The 16,409-nt window shown below is 44.0% G+C and overlaps 2 protein-coding genes across 2 annotated transcripts; one reads left to right on the forward strand and one right to left on the reverse strand.

The window, feature by feature from the left end:
- Positions 1–4,184: 4,184 nt before the first annotated feature.
- slc12a9 (solute carrier family 12 member 9) lies at positions 4,185–10,894 on the forward strand. Its single transcript, XM_062406382.1, has 13 exons — positions 4,185–4,428; positions 4,555–4,689; positions 4,773–4,910; positions 5,000–5,302; positions 5,399–5,506; positions 5,639–5,750; positions 5,861–6,018; positions 6,104–6,186; positions 6,266–6,390; positions 7,264–7,456; positions 7,545–7,719; positions 8,744–8,890; positions 8,978–10,894. The coding sequence occupies exons 1-13, from the start codon at positions 4,209–4,211 to the stop codon at positions 9,817–9,819; spliced, it is 2,739 nt and encodes a 912-aa protein (XP_062262366.1). The 5' UTR covers positions 4,185–4,208; the 3' UTR covers positions 9,820–10,894.
- Positions 10,895–10,915: 21 nt separating this feature from the next.
- hsd20b2 (hydroxysteroid (20-beta) dehydrogenase 2) lies at positions 10,916–15,615 on the reverse strand. Its single transcript, XM_062406383.1, has 11 exons — positions 15,433–15,615; positions 14,214–14,260; positions 13,976–14,051; positions 13,787–13,897; positions 13,264–13,331; positions 13,105–13,149; positions 12,965–12,999; positions 12,790–12,871; positions 12,607–12,672; positions 11,389–11,538; positions 10,916–11,297 (listed from the first exon to the last, which is right to left on the reverse strand). Exons 1-11 carry the CDS (start codon positions 15,587–15,589, stop codon positions 11,154–11,156), a joined length of 981 nt encoding a protein of 326 aa, XP_062262367.1. The 5' UTR covers positions 15,590–15,615; the 3' UTR covers positions 10,916–11,153.
- Between the last annotated feature and the right edge of the window lie 794 nt (positions 15,616–16,409).

Below are 16,409 nucleotides of genomic sequence, written 5' to 3' on the forward strand. Positions count from 1 at the left end.
GAAGAGACGTTATTATAAATCACAGTTTAGGTCTGACTGCCCTGTAAGTCAGACAGTGCGTGTCCAGTTTGGATGAGCACTACCTGCTCTGAACGTATTTGGGTTAGTTATATTTTTTGGGCCCTCCTTCCTCTCGGTCACATGGGCGGTGACTGCTCCCCCGTGACACCTCAGGACAAATAACACAGGGAGCAGGCGTGTCATGGCTGCTTTGCTGTTATTGGGCAGATCATCATCACATCCCGCACGCCAGCATCCAAGTGTCGGCACGGCTCGGCTCTGTCCGCCGGCCCGCTCCGGTCCCTAAAACCTGACCGTCCTCAGCCGGGAGACAGGCAGCGGAGACCCGCAGAGAAGGAGCCGGAGAGAAGGCGGCACCGAGCAGGAAGCACCGAGCAGGAAGTGTGGTGGAGGTCCGGAGAGGTGAGTTGAAACTCATAGGTGTTTTAATTGGAGATAAATAAAACATCCCATGGCGCGTCCCGCTGCGGAAATCCAGCGTGATTCTGAATGACGCTGCACAGGAGGGCTATACAGAGGGTTTGTTGCTTTATAACAGCCGGACGCGCCGGCGGCGGCGGCTCCGTCCCCGCCACCCCTTACCCTGAACCCGTGAACCACAAAACGTCACAAAACTAAAACAGACAGTTTGTTAATGGCGCATCTGCTCCACCCTCATGCGACGTGAATGCACAAGATGTGTTTTACTGAAGTTGTTCCAGAAGTAGGGCCCGGGGACCCTCACAGGGCCTGTCCCGTTAGGTCCTGCTGCTCTGTTCGTTTGGTTTTCTTCCTGTCACTATATTTGTTAAAGCAGAAAACGATCAGCCATGATTACTTTATACAGTTTGACAACTACCAGGTGAATTAAACACAGCCAGAATTCAAGATGACATATGTTAAACATCATAAAAACAAAGGAGTTAGAAAGATAATTATCAAGAAATAGTAAATGAAAGTGAATCACTTTAATCGGAGGTGACAGGAAATATACTTCCGAGCAAAACAGAATAGCTGCATTATTTATACATGTGTTTACCATCTCCCCCTCAGAGGACATCAAGTTTTCATCGCCGCATCTGCTCCATCAACATGCTGAGTAATTGTGTTTTTACCTATGAGGCTCAGACAGTCTGCTTTTTCTTCTTATCCAGTCATTTTATTTGCCAAAGGACCAAAACCTACAGCATATGTAGACAATCAGGCTTGAAAAGATAATTTAGTTCTCAATCAAATAAAATGAAATGAAATGTCATTGAAATTACATCAAAAAAAAACAATAAGGGAACTCATTAAGACCTGAGGTGCAGAAAACAAATGTGCTCTAAATGTTTTGATTTGTCAGGCTATGAGGCAGAGAGACATGAAGATGATAGCTCAAAACATTTTGCTTTCATTGTAAATTTATCTCCTTGCCCTAAACTTTGACCATTTAAAAAACAAACAAAACCTTGCCCATTTTTCCTCTTCCTCCTCCTCCTCCTCAAACACGTCTCTTACCATCTGAACCATCTGAAACTGTCTGTGGCTCAGCAGAAACATCGTCTGTGTCTGTATCTTCTTCATTGTTATTTTCGTTCCTGAAACACTGCTGTACTCTGCTTCAATATCTGAAAGGCTACTTTCTTAATGCTAAGAGCGCTTACAACAACAAAAATAACATTTCCAAGAAAGCATTTTGCCTTTCCTGTAAGTATATCAGCAAATGACAATGTATTTAAATAGTCACATGTCTTTAACGATGATATTGCCAAACAGTGTGCAGCGCTTAATGTGTACATGTGTAGCATGTGTGTGGTTCTTATTGCCCATTCAACTTCCTTGTTTAAACCGCAGACGAGTCATCTCACCATGATGGTGTTGAGAGTCTGTCTCATCTCATGTATTTGACTCAAGTTTTAGATGTAAATATTGTGCAACTATGTTAAAAGTAGCCGATCTAAAGCTGCTTCCAGACCCGCTGAACTCCAGATATTCTACTGAAATGATCCAGAGAGAACGCAAATGTCAGTCGCTGCAAGCTATCCCTGGAGTTTGTCCGGCCAGTCCCCAAGAATAAACTCCAGATAATGTCCGATTCAGTCCGTGTGGGAATACGGCAGGATATTGATACTGTCCGGGCCCAATTGTGCAAACATTCTTTTATGAATGAAATGTAAATTCACTAGATCCAGAATTTATTTGGGTCTGCTCCAAATTGTACACACTCATAAATATCATTCCCGTTAATATGCCGTTTTTGTCCCATTAAGATCCAGGAGTTAGTCTCTGAGAAAGTAATGATAATGTGGAAAAACTCTCACACTGATAAAGAAAGTAATAAGAAATTCCTGGATCCCCCCCCCCCCCCCCCTTGACCAAGATCCACACAAGAATTCCATGGGTTCTTCCCCAGACCCATTCCGCATCCATCCAGTAGTTGTTGTGTCATCCTGCTAATAAACGCTAATGTAATTACAACCCTTGGTGGATTGTTTAGTTTCAGTTTAACAGGCGAAACAAATTCAAAATCTAGCGTAGAAAAACAGTTACAGGGTGTGATCTCTCATGATAGAAGCGTGTGTCTCGTGCGTGTCCAGTCATGTTTTGTTGTGTAAAAACTTCCGGCCTAGTTTCCATTTGCCATCATGTGATTTGTCAGGACCTTAGAGCAGGACCGATGTTTTACAGGGAAGGTTTCATGGTGTTACGGAAATCCTGGCAGCGTTTTTCCGATGGCAAAGGTGCACGCTGGCGCCAGAGATAAAGAAAACAAGCAGAGGACGTCAGCTCCGACAAGCAGGTGTGAATCGGCTGACTGCAAATACCGAGCTGAGGTGCGAGTGGGAGCTTTCATTAAGGAGGCTGCAGTCGTTAAAAAGTTCCTCCCAGACTCTAACTCGTGGTTTCCCAGTGTTTGATCTCTGCTGCACGTTGTGGTAGCCGAGAAGTGACTCACTGGGTTCAAGTATTACGACAGGTCAGTGACACATGAGTGCTGCACAACCTGTTTGCATTGTTATTCCTATGTTTGCGTTGAGCCACTGAATCGCATGTATGAATACGAACCACATTTTCTGTCCCTCAAAGGGCCCCAAATATTTTCAGATTGACCTTTTTAGATTTGTAATATTCTCAGCTGCTCCCTCAGCCCTCTAAAGTAAACACTTAGTGTTTGTTTAAGGATGCTGATGGAATGTAGGACACGGGCTACTGTTGTTCGTCATTTTCAGGAAGCACTGAAGACGGCAAGAGCATCACCGTGTTAGATGTAACTGTGTGTGTGTGTGTGTGGCATTCATTTTGAAAATACATCAAGAAAACAAATGTGGTATATAATTAGAACTGTAAGATAATCGAGCCAATATGATATTCTGCTAAAGCGTGTCCCTAATGTTTCATTCGAACACAATGGACTGTATATAAAAGGGGACTGTCCAGAAATTAAGCCAAAATATCCCAGATACTCCTTTATTTTGCTGATGACGTCCATTGGAGTCTGGGAAGTAGCGATCATGGTGTGGATGATGCGGGTTTATGACCTTTACTGTAGTCAGCCCCAGGGGGTGGGGGGTGGGCTCGAGAAAGCCTCACCCTTGGGGAGCTGCTAAGTTGTCCATCTTTATATACACTCTAAGGGCTGTCCATATACTATATGTACTGAAGACCTCATTGAATGAATTAAATAAACTCTATTGAGTGTAGACATTTATTTGATCTGACTGGATCATTTGAGTGAAAAAGATGCCGTCTGCACTTGGGAGACTATTTTTACTGAGGAGCACAGAGGACTGATAGAGAATTTCCTCACATGGTGCAGCAGCGACAATTTACTGAAGCGCAACTTCTGCAAAGTCAGTGAGTGTATGTTGAGCTAGCAGAGGAACAGAAGCTCCCCTGTCCACAGGAATATTAATAACACGGAGTCGACTTTGTTAAGCTCCGTTGTTTCTGTTTTCTTCCAAAAGGTCAAAGGTCAACGTCGCATAATGTATTATGGTGTAATGCTATATCAAACACCACAACTCACGAAAACAGAGGAAGACTGTGAACATGTTTCCCGTTTGGCCCCGACTTATATCAGAATCAGCTTTATTGTCACAGCTTCAGATCCAATTCTGCAATATTGTTTCACTCTAATGGAAACATGTCCTCCCTGATATTTTTTCACAGCACAAGAGGACTAATCTGAAGTGCCCTTCCCCCCCCCCCCCCCCCCCTCAGCAGCCATGTCTAACGAACGCACCCCTCTGATCCCCTCGGGGGTGTGCGGCCTCTCTGTAACCGCGGTGACATGCGGCGCGGTGACATGCGACGGATCGCCAGACGCCATCCCAGAGTCCGGCCCGGCGACTCCGACCAAGGACCCCCGACAACTGAACACCTTCTTCGGGGTGATGGTGCCGACCATCCTGTCCATGTTCAGCATTGTGTTGTTTCTGAGAACAGGTGAGCGACAGTTCTGTGAGGAGATCAGAACACGGGAAGCTGTCTCGTTTTGTATGAATCACCTCCCATTGAACGCTGAGTCATTGTGCGGCACTGACCGACACTGACACCCTCTCTCTCTTACAGGGTTTGTGGTTGGTCATGCCGGGCTGCTACAGGGTCTCCTGATGGTTCTCGTAGCCTACACCATCATCTCTCTTACGATACTGTCCATCTGTGCCATTTCCACCAATGGCGCAATACAAGGCGGTGGAGCCTACTGTATCCTTACCCAACAAGCTTTCTTCATGTGTTATCCTGACCCCAGCCACAGTCACTCACCAACCTTAACACAACGTGATCAGACATGATCAGTCGCTCTCTGGGCCCGGAGTTTGGAGGAAGCATTGGTTTGATGTTCTTCCTGGCCAAAGTGTGTGCATGTGGGGAGTATGTCCTGGGTCTCGTGGAGGCCATACTTGACTTATTCGGTGCAGATCCTGGTAAGTTTTTCTTTTTCTTTCTCTTTCTACAACCCCATGTCATGTTTCCGGGTATTCAGCTCTCCGCTCTCTGTTTTCTTCTCTTCTAGAATCGTCTGTGTCCGGGGGGATCCGCGTGCTCCCTCAGGGCTACTGGTACACGGTGCTCTACTCCTCCGTGGTGCTCCTGCTGTGTCTGCTCGTGTGTCTGGTGGGCGCCAACATCTACTGCCGCACCGCCTTCGCCATCCTGCTGGTGGTCACCGTGTCCCTGCTGTCCGTCTTCATCAGTTCCGTGGCGGTCAAGCCTCGGGACTTCGTCATCACCCACCCGGGACCCGGCAACCAGACGCTTCGCTACAACGCCAGCTACACGGGCTTCAGTGTGACCACGCTGAGGAACAACCTTGGCTGTGAGTGTTCGTTTGTGGGTCACATCAACCGTAAATCCAGATGTGATTTGGAGCTCAAATAAAGGTTCTGATGTTGCTCCTCACTTTTCCCTGTAGCTGGTTACTCTTTGGACTACAGCACCAACTCCGTCATGTCTTTCGCCACCGTGTTTGCCGTCATGTTCACCAGCTGCACCGGGATCATGGCCGGAGCCAACATGTCAGGTTAGCGGTTGTGGTCATAGTGTAACATATATAACAACATGTCACTATTCAGGGTAATATTAGGAAAGAGATGAGGCGAGAGTCACCAGACTCAGCAAATGACGCTGGCTCTTTGTCCACATCTGTCCCCAGGGGAGCTCAAGGCTCCGAGTGTTTCCATCCCTAAAGGCACCATCGTCGCTGTTTTTTACACGTTCACCGTCTACGTCCTCCTCTTCATCCTGGTCAGCGCCACCTGTGACAGGTCTGAAATAACTCGTATTAGTGTTATGTAATAATGTGTAAAGAGAGATGGGTTAGGGTTAGAATCATAAAAAATCATAATGAATAGTTTTAATTATCTTTTGTCTTTAGGACCCTGTTGATTCAGGATTATGGGTTCTTCCAGCGCATCAGCTTCTGGCCACCGCTTGTGACTATTGGGATCTACTGCGCCTCTCTGTCAGCGGCAATGTGCTCTATGATCGGGGCGTCTCGTATCCTCCATGCTCTCGCCGTGGATCAACTCTTTGGTAAGGCATGAATCCTTTACCCACCGTATCGGCGCCTTCGTTGCGTACTGAGTCGTTTTCTGAGAGACTGTTGTCCTCCCCACAGGTCTTCCATTAGCCCCAGCAACCATCTCAACAGCCTCGGGGAATCCATGGGTGGCAGTGCTATACACGTGGGGTCTGGCCCAGGTGAGCGGATGTTCTGCTGTCTTCCGCGTTCAGAACAACAGCCCGGTGTCCTGACCTGTGGTCTGTGTGTGTGCGTCAGTGTGTCGTGTTTGCAGGTCAGCTCAATAATGTGGCCAGTTTGGTGACGGTTTTCTACCTCCTCGCCTTCGCTGCAGTTGACCTGGCCTGTCTGGCCCTGGAGTGGGCGTCCGCACCAAATTTCAGGTAATAACAGATCAGTATCTTTCTTTACTGCGCTGTATCAGTGACAAGTAGGAATAGGAAACCACATTTTCAGCAGCCTGTAACTGAATCCAACTACACAGTCAGATTTGTGATTAAAACGATGTTTGCTTAGCAGAAAATATCTACTGTATACATCACTGATGGAGGAAGCACTCAAAATAATTCACTTAAGTAAAAGTATAAACAACAGACAAAAAACGTACTCAAGTAAAAGTAGCAAATCATCTTTTCCACTTTAGTTAGTTATCCACCCACTCTGATTTGATCACGAGACCAATTCCCCGTGGTTATTGATTAGTTAAAAAAAAATAAACTAACTCAAAGCATTGTGAAAATGTAGTGGAGGAGAAAGAACTGATATTTGCTGATCTATGTGGTGGAATAAAAGTGAAAACTATCTGAAAACACATCTCTAAAGTACTGATACATGAAAAGAAACACTCACAAAAGGTAAACCTGCTTTGTTGCATACCTCCACTGGTATCTGTAGTGATTGCCCATAATTCCTTTCGCTGAGAAAAACACGTTTTACGATTTAAATGCTGAATTTCCTCTTGCCTATTATTTGTAACCTTATTGAGTTTTTATAAATTTTTATGGACATTTTATGGGTTGAAAGTGTCTCGTAACGCCATCTAGTATTTCAAATGTCATTTTGACTTATGAGGCCGATGCTCAGTGGCGGGGGTGAAGTTACACTTTAAATGACAGTGATCGTAGAAGAGCTAAAATGTAGGATAGCTTAATGTGTATTGTATTAGTAAACAGGCATAAAAGGTATATCTTCATCACTTCTGCTTTTCTCATGTTCAGCGGCTTCACGTTTTTCTTTTGTCTCTGTGTGTTTGCCAGGCCGACCTTCCAGCTCTTCTCGTGGCACACCTGCCTGCTGGGCATCGTGAGCTGTTTGGTCATGATGTTCGTCATCAACCCCGTCTACTCCTCAGGCAGCATCGTCCTCCTGCTCCTGCTGCTCCTCTTCCTCCACTACAGGTCGCCCACCAGCAGCTGGGGCTACATCAGCCAGGCTCTCATATTCCATCAGGTACCTGCACGCGCACGCACACACACACACACACACACACACACGCACACATGCACTCATCAGACATGTGCCGTTTTGCCTTGTTCAGGTGCGCAAGTATCTGTTGATGCTCGACGTGAGAAAGGACCACGTGAAGTTCTGGCGGCCGCAGGTGCTGCTGATGGTGGCCAACCCTCGCTCTTCCTGTCAGCTCATCCTGTTCGTTAACCAGCTGAAGAAGGGAGGGCTGTATGTGCTGGGCCACGTGCAGCTGGGGGATCTGGGTAATTGCTGTGTGTGGATGGTCGATGCTGGCCATCTGCAGCCGACAGGATTCAATTATATTTTATCTCAGAATCATTTTCTCGCTGCCTCTCCCTTCCCAACTTTTTTCAACCGGCTCCGGATTATTCTTTTAATCACTTCAGACACAATGTGATCACTGTCCTTGTTTTCGTTCCCTTCTTCACCCGAGTGAAATGGTTGGTTTATAAATTGAAACTCCTCTCTTGGCCGTCTCCTGCGTGTGGAAGCCCGTCACTGATGTATGGAATCAGCCCGGCATCATGTGAGGTTTATTTTTATCCTTCAGTCTGAGAGCAGATGATCAAGATAAGCCAAGTCGTGGGCTCTCACTTTCCACCTGCTGCTTCTCCTGCATTATTAATGAGAGTATTTTCTCTCTGCACCGCAGTGGCATCAGACCAGAGTGTCTCAGGATGCCTTATCTGAAATCAGTCTAATCTCTAGCTCCTTGCTTCCTCTTTAAAATGTACAATATCTGTCCCAAACTGTGAGAAACAAATTTATTTTATTTGACGTGATGCACCTCAAGGATTCATGGATGAAACTCGCCGACATATTCCGTCACTCGTGCACCAACTCACAGATTGCCTCTCTGCCCTCTGGTGTCCAGTAGAGGACACTGCAATGTCTAGATATTTTCTGACACTGAACTGTGAGGAGTTGTGACCTCCTCCATGGAGGTTATGTTTTCACCCTTGTCTGTCTGGAAGCAATATTACTAATGACCAAATTTCCATACAACTAGGTGGAGGATGAGTCAGGAAAGAAATCGTTAAATATCGTTGCAGATCCAGGAATTTCGCAGGGGGAATTATTTATGGATCTTGATTAAACAGATCAAACACATGGAGGCTCCTGATTTCTTTAAGCGTTTAAAATTTGGTGCAGCCTGATTGATTTCAAGAGGACTGTTGGGGTAGTCGCTCTATTGATAGTTAAACCCTGAAGCTTTACTATTCAAACCCATGCAGTGCATTTACCCCGGGCCTGTCTGTGTTGTAGACTCGTTGCCGGCAGACCCGGTCCAGCAGCAGTATAACTTCTGGTTGAGCCTGGTTGATAAACTCGGGGTGAAGGCGTTCGTCGATCTGACGCTGTCTCCCTCCGTCAGACAGGGAACCCAGCATCTGCTGCGCATCACAGGTTTAGGTAAGCTCTGCTGAACTCCCATCATGCCCACATTCATTTATGCCTAACCTGCACTCTGTGACTCGCTCTTCTGTTTCTCCCAACAAGGCGGCATGAAGCCCAACATGCTGATATTGGGTTTCTATGACAGCTGCACTCCTGAAGACTTCTTTCTACAAGATTCTGCATTCTATGACTCATCAATAGGACGGAGTAAAGACGGAGAATATAATTTCGGCGTTGACCTGCCTTCGCTGCAGGCTCATTTCCCCCCTGTCCGACACGTTGAGAGCCCACGCTGGCTGTCGCCAGAAGAGTACGTCGGGATCATTTCGGACGCCATTAAGATGAACAAGAACGTGTGCCTCGGCCGCTATTTCTTCCAGTTAGAAGGAGAGGGTAAAGACAGCAAGGTCGACGGATCAGAGCGGACAATAGACGTGTGGCCTCTCAACCTGCTCCAGCCCGGCAGCCGAGATTACGAGGACGTGTGCAGCCTCTTCCTGCTGCAGATGGCCTGCGTGCTCAACATGTCCAGCAAGTGGCGCCACGCGAGGATGAGAATCTTCCTGAACGTGGAGACGGAGTCCAGCGACCAGGGCTGGGTGGTGAACGAGGAGACGTTTCGAGAGCTGCTGAAGAAGCTGCGGATCAGGGCGTCCATAAAGATTGTGCCGTGGGACTCCGTGGTGCAGCATCACACTCAGTCAGACGTGGAGTGTTCCGAAGAGCAGACGCAAGCTCTCTCCGAGGGCTTCCTGTCGGCAGTGAACTGTATGATAATGGAGCACAGCGCGCAGGCAGCTGTTCGCTTCCTGTATTTGCCTCGACCTCCCGCTTATCGCAGCCAGTCGCAGCAGTATGTGGCTCAGCTGGAGGCAGTGACCAATGGTTTAGGGCCAACGCTCCTGATTCACGGCATCACCCCGGTCACATACACTGATCTCTGAGCACGTGCAGTCAGGCGTATTGTTCACGTTCCAAGAAAATGTCCTATTTTTCACCTACTTGAACTGGCTCGAGCCAAGAAATATATTTAAGCTCTCGTTACATTAGCTCGTTACTTTAGCCTTTGGGCCTGTCGTCTCGCACACGGCAGATAAATATGTGTCAAGTCTCTTTTGAGCAGTACGGGTTTCTTCTCAGAGACTGAATATAAACAAGTCTTCATGTGATTTCAGGGATGAAATTCTAAATGAGTAGTGTTTTGTAATTTACCATTTAAATCCATGCGAATCAGCTTTAAAGAAATGTTCATATTAATTTATAGTAATTGTTCTTTTATCGATTATTCTTTTTTTCTTCCCTTTTATTCTAACATTCCGGCCAAGTCGTCAAGAGTTGTTTCTGTATCTGTGCTGACTTGCGTTCTGATGCTTGTGCTCGGGGCAAATACTTCAACACGCTGCTTCTGCTGCTGAGCGTGTTTCACTCGGCTTCACAAAGGGACCTGTTGTGTACAGATGACTTTATCATGACGATGAATGTTGCTATTTTATGTGCTAACTTAAGTAATATTGGCGTTTGCGCTTCACAATGCAAACAAACACCAGAAGGGTTACACTGATGGTCACGTTGAAGGTACTAGAATAATAATTAGGAGCTTCAGTCGTGACAATATAGACCACTTCTAGATTAAACTTCTCACATTCTGCAGCTTATAACCACATGGACTATATACAGAATGAAATGTTACTGCACTTTTCTCATGTTTTTTGTGTCATAGTGTCCAACACTGCATGGATCTCGAACCTTGGACCTTGAACGATGCAGGGCACAGGAAAGTTGCTCAGAAGCATCTTGGGTTTGCCATTTTCACAGATTCCATCTCAGGTTGTGAACCTTGAGACGTCAGTCATTGACGAGAAAGCCTTATCGGAGCGCCACTTGTTTACTAATGGTTTAGTTACTAACGATCCTGTGGAGTAAATATATGCCAAATGTACTGCGTGATACTATCTTTGTAACTGTTAAGTTGTTCCAGATGATATCTTTAAAACATTGCTTAACTGCAATACAAACAAATTGTGTCTGTTGTTTTTGTCAAGTTTAATAATAAATACAGCAAGAGAGAAAAGAAATTTCTAATACAGTGGATTAAGGCTGTTGAACGTGGATAATTAAATATGGACAGATAATTACAACCGTAATGCAATAATTCACCATAAATAAATGTAAACAAATAAATATATTAGTATTTACCTTGCTATATACATTTTAGGTATCTGACCTACACTAACGCATACTGTATATATTCATATTAGCGATAATTCGAAGTAAACGATTACTCTTCCTTCTCTCTGAGTTTGTCCTCTTCCTCCCTCGCTCTTCTCTTTACAGTTATCACCTCTGCCAAGCGTTGGAGTTTCCTGACAAGGAATTGTGACATGCGCAACCAGTCCGGCAGGAGAACGGTTAGGGCCACGTTCTGTCGGAGGAGAGGAGAGAGGCAGTGAGACGTTAGGGTGTTGCAGCAGCTGACAATTTGTAAGTGATTACAAGTCGCTCATCCCTCTGACCTGCAGTGCGTGGGACAGACACCCACTGGTGTAGCTGGAGTGACCCACGGTGTTCAGAGCTTCATGTGCAAACCCAGAAGCACTTTTCACAAAGCAGTTGGCTTTCATGTTGTGCGTCATGTTGGAGGACACCATGAAGGGGGCCACACACTGGGGAAACATGAATTGTTTTTACATGGGTTGAACTTCCCTTGATCAAAAACACCAATGAGAATGAAAAACATTTAGTCCAGTGCAGAGGTATCCAAAGCACAGGGAGTTTGACTGAGGCAGCTTCACATGCTGCAAACAAAAAAAGAAAAAGTCAGGGGGAGCCGCGGGGCGCAAAGGTTAAAATTAGAAGCTGCATGTTTCAACAAATGAAAAGACTCTGCAAACACAGCAGCTCCAGTAAAACTCAACAGCCTCACGTTATGTCTTTAAAACTTAAAGCGCAATAATTACCTCTCTCCACAACTGTTGCATATCTAGTATTTTAAAAATACACAACACCATTAAAACTGGAGCTGAGCTGATTCTAGACCGATGTTTGCCGCAGGATTTTCAGGAGAGAAAAGCCAAATAAATGTTTGACTTGGTTGTATTCTTGAGTCTTCGATGTCTCACTTACTGATTCTTTCTTTGATGTTCTGGATACTAGTACTCTCTTTTTTGTTTCTTAACATTGAGAGACCTATTGAACTGTTTGTGAATCTGAACATTATTACCTATGTCCTACTGTACGTTTGTTTGTTGGTTGGTTTGTTAGTTTCTGAGAAATTACTCATTACTTAATATTGGTGAGACAGCAAGGGAAGGATACAAGAACTGTATATCATATTTAGTTTACATTATAAAACACTCACACTTTATAATGTAAGATAATGCATTGATCTTAATGAAAATATAGGCACATACAGGCCATTCTAGTTGTTTTCATTTGCAGCTACCTGTTTGTATTCCAGTACATTATGATTGCATGAAATAAGCTGTGTTTATAACATAGTGAGCAGAATCAACCCAAGAAATGTTTTGTTCAACGTCAGGAAATGCTTCAAAGTTAATGAACTTTCAAACATTACAAATCATATAGGGGCTGCTGTGCTGAAACTGGCATAGAAGAAGCTTATTTATATATATTTAATACGTTTTAAATGTGTAGATGTGAGAATTTGAATCAAGGAACCACAAATGACAGGAGTGATAGTTTCTGGGCTCAGCTTGTGTTGCATACTTTACCTGCACATTAATTCCCTTTCCCTTGTACTCAGCGTTCAGACACTGAGAGAAGTATGTTACAAAAATCTGGAAAAAAAAGGAAAAACACGGTTACAAGCCAGCAGAGCATCGGGGAGCGTGTTTTTGCTAATGAGTGAATATGTGATCTGATCAGGGTGTGTTTTGCTGTGGAGGAGAACCTACCTTGGTGGCGGAGTAAAGTGACAGCAAAGGCTGCGGGCGGACGCCGGCCTCAGAGGAAATATTGATGATGAGCCCCTTGCCTCTGTATCGGAGAGGAAGATAAATATCCAATGACTTATTTTATCCTCTCATCGTGTCATACCCACTGTGATAGTGTTAATATTTAAGACAATACCTTTTGATCATGTCTGGAAGGACCAGTCTGGTCATCTGAGGTAAAACAATATAAATTAGCATATTTAGTTAGGGGTCGACAAAACAGTGGAATCAACACACACAAACACACAGCCCACATTGATGTACTGTTTATCTTACCTGAGGGACAGACAGCATGTTACAGTTGATGACCTCAGTGATTTTCTGTTGGAAATAAAAGCACAAGGAAAACACTGTAAATTAGGCCAGCATGACATTCCCTCACAGCCTGAGGGAGTCAAACTAAAACATGCATCGCATTTAAAGCAACAAACTTACCCGTTCAGGATCTGGTACATCCAGGAAACAGGCAAAATGATCAGAATAGGACATTCCTACATTGTTGACTGTGGGGGTTACAGAGACACAAAAAGGAACATTTGTCAGTAAGTATTTGTCTTAAATGAATAAACTAAATTGTGAAGAAATAACTTATCTCAAACAATACTAGAATGACCCAAAAGTCTCATGATAAGATGGTGAACTTTTGTGCTACAAAACATTTCTTAACCTCGAGTTAGTGAACTATTCGTCAATGTGAATAATATTACTACTGCCCTACTCTGTCTTTGTGAGCAAGATTGCATGCAACCACTGAATGGATTTTAATGCAGCTTGATGGAAGTTTCAGGAAAGAACCCATTTGAGTCAATGACGAAAATATATTTAAAAAAAAAGTCGTTTCTCGCAGTGTTGTGTAACATAAATGTATTTTTATCAATGTTTGCAAGACGGACACTGTCTCTTGAGGCGATAACATCCTGTTGTTTGTCCACTGCTCTAAAATCTGTTGTCCTATTACCCAGAATTCCAATCTCCAGGCCTTGCAGTCCCTCAGCGATGGCCGGGTAGATGCTGTGGCCGTCTGTGAAGTCCGCTCTGATCGTGCGAGTCTTTCGTCCGTACTGATGCTCTGCAGGTGATAAAGGGGTCAGAGGTGTTTTTGCGATAACATCAGTAGAACACGCAGCACTATTTGCACAAGTCTCACCTATTTCTTTGGCAACTATTCGCAGTTTATCGTCAGATCTGCTCACCAGGACAACATCCAGGCCTCTACGTGCCAGCTAGAAGGAGACATGCGGGCCGACAGGTTTGATCGCACTTTCGGCCAATAAATCAAAACTGTGACACTTCTTCTAGACAGCTGTACTCTTGAACCTCAAAATCTGCACCACTTCTCAAACATATGGTGAGAAATGGTTGTTAGAAGGAACCTGCAGACTCACCTCACAGGCGTAAGCTTTACCAATGCCCGATGTAGCGCCGGTTACAACTGTACAGGGAAGGAAGCACAGATATATATCGTGTTACGATTATTAAAATATAAATAAAACTGACACTTAAGGAAATCACCTGTAAGACAACAGCGATATAACAGAGAGGGGTCAGAGGAAAGAAATGTGAAGCACCTCATCCCCATGTTTCTGCTGCTGTTTGTGAACAAGATCCTGGTCACACAGAAACTGAACTCCAGGAAAGTGTATTTTGTTCTCCTCTTTGAGGACATGTTATCTTTTTTCTTGAGCAAACATGTGATAAGTGGCAAAACCCTGTCATGATCGCACAGGGCAGAACATGCTACTCATAAATGGAGCTTTGCAGTTAAAGCAAAAGCAAATCTGTGAAATTAGTATGAATCTTTTAGTGCAATAATATATATTCCTAAAATACAGCTCTTACTGTAACTGCAGCGTAACATTACTGTCATAATGTCATACATTATTTACTTTATTCAGAGAGGAGCGAAACTGCAAATGTGAAGCTGGGATACGTTCTTTCTGCAACCATTTCCACCTTTTTAGATTTGCTTGGTAAGTAGCCCACTTTTTGAAATCCATAAATCAATAAACACTGTAAGACTTTTTTCCCACATTTGTTTGCATCACTGAATATGTGCATGATACAATGGATTGATTTAAGCAACTAGGTAGAAAATATTTGCAGACAAGTCAAGTAGCTCATTTTAAGGTCAAAGTTACCATGTGGATATATATTTAGCCAGTGAATTCATGAAGTAAGTAAGGTTTGTGCATGTTGGTTATTGGGGGTTAAATCCACAGGGAAACTTTGAACAGAATATGAAGATGGAAAACTGACTCAAAGGTTTTGAATGTTTGCAGCCAGTGAGACGCCTTTGTCCCATTAAGTATATGAACTGCTTATCCCACCCCTTATCAAACAGGCCTGACAGGGAGGAAGCCTGCTGTGTGCTGCTGCAGATGCGTATTGAAAGGGAACCTAAATATTCCCACACAGTTTCCTGACGACATTTGATTGTTAACTTACGATCTTCTCCACAACAGACACTCTCACATGAACTGCGCTGTCAACATGTGACACTGGCAGCTTTTTTTCTCCTACACACACATACAGTGATATATGCTGTCCATTTTTTGTTTTGCTATTAAAGAAACCTTTCATTAAGTTTATTTTATTTGACTTTACCTGCCCATCGCCCATATGTCCTTAAATCCATGTGCCAAACCTCTGCCAGAACAAACTCTCTGAGCCCGCGCCAACATCTCCAGGTCAGTCTCAGCAGGTGGAAAACGACCGTGAGGCCTCCAATGATGGTCAGTACTTCACTGATTGAAGCTGACATTCTGCAGCACAGATCCTGACAGCTCCCTTGTAGCACTTCGATGCTTGTAAAATATGGTTAATCGAAATGAAAACTTTTTTATGTACTCTATCACACAGGGCTCCTCCCACACTGCTCCACCCCTCAAGTGTTTCATGAGGGAGAGGCTGCTGAACAAGTTAAAACAACCCTGCAAGCCCACGATGCTCCTGGGATTTTCAATTTTCCTGCAGGATGAAATGCAGGAACTAAATTGTTTAATTATAAATAATCTTCAAATTATGATTATCAATATTAATAATATTATTTTTAAATCAAAAAGATTAATGACAGAGGCACCCCCCTGGTGTGAGGCACCAAGAATATAACTGTAGAAATCTGTCTCAATTTTACAAGTTCATTTAACAATATCAATCTGTATTAATGTGAATAAAATGAACAGTGAAGGTTTGAATCCGAGCACTGACTGTCACAATCTAGCTGTATTCACACACACATGCACAAATAAAACACTGGCTCTTTGATTACAAACATAATTCATTGAAAACAGTTATATCAACACACATCAATAATTCTTAGGTCAACAAATATCTACTTTACTAGAGACACTACCAACACAATAAACTATACTACACAACATGTAGTACCTACCCAGCAGATTACAACCACACGGTTCCCTGGTAGCATGACATCGTGAGAATAGCATTGTTAAATCAATGGGAGGGATCAAATTGCAATCATATGCATACATTTAAGATTACAGCAAAAAGAAGGACATTGCAAAGAAAATGTCAAACAAAAATTCTAATAATATTTCATGGACATATATTCTAATTCAATA

This window comes from Platichthys flesus, chromosome 15 (genome assembly GCF_949316205.1).
Source record: "Platichthys flesus chromosome 15, fPlaFle2.1, whole genome shotgun sequence".
Lineage (NCBI taxonomy): Eukaryota > Metazoa > Chordata > Actinopteri > Pleuronectiformes > Pleuronectidae > Platichthys > Platichthys flesus.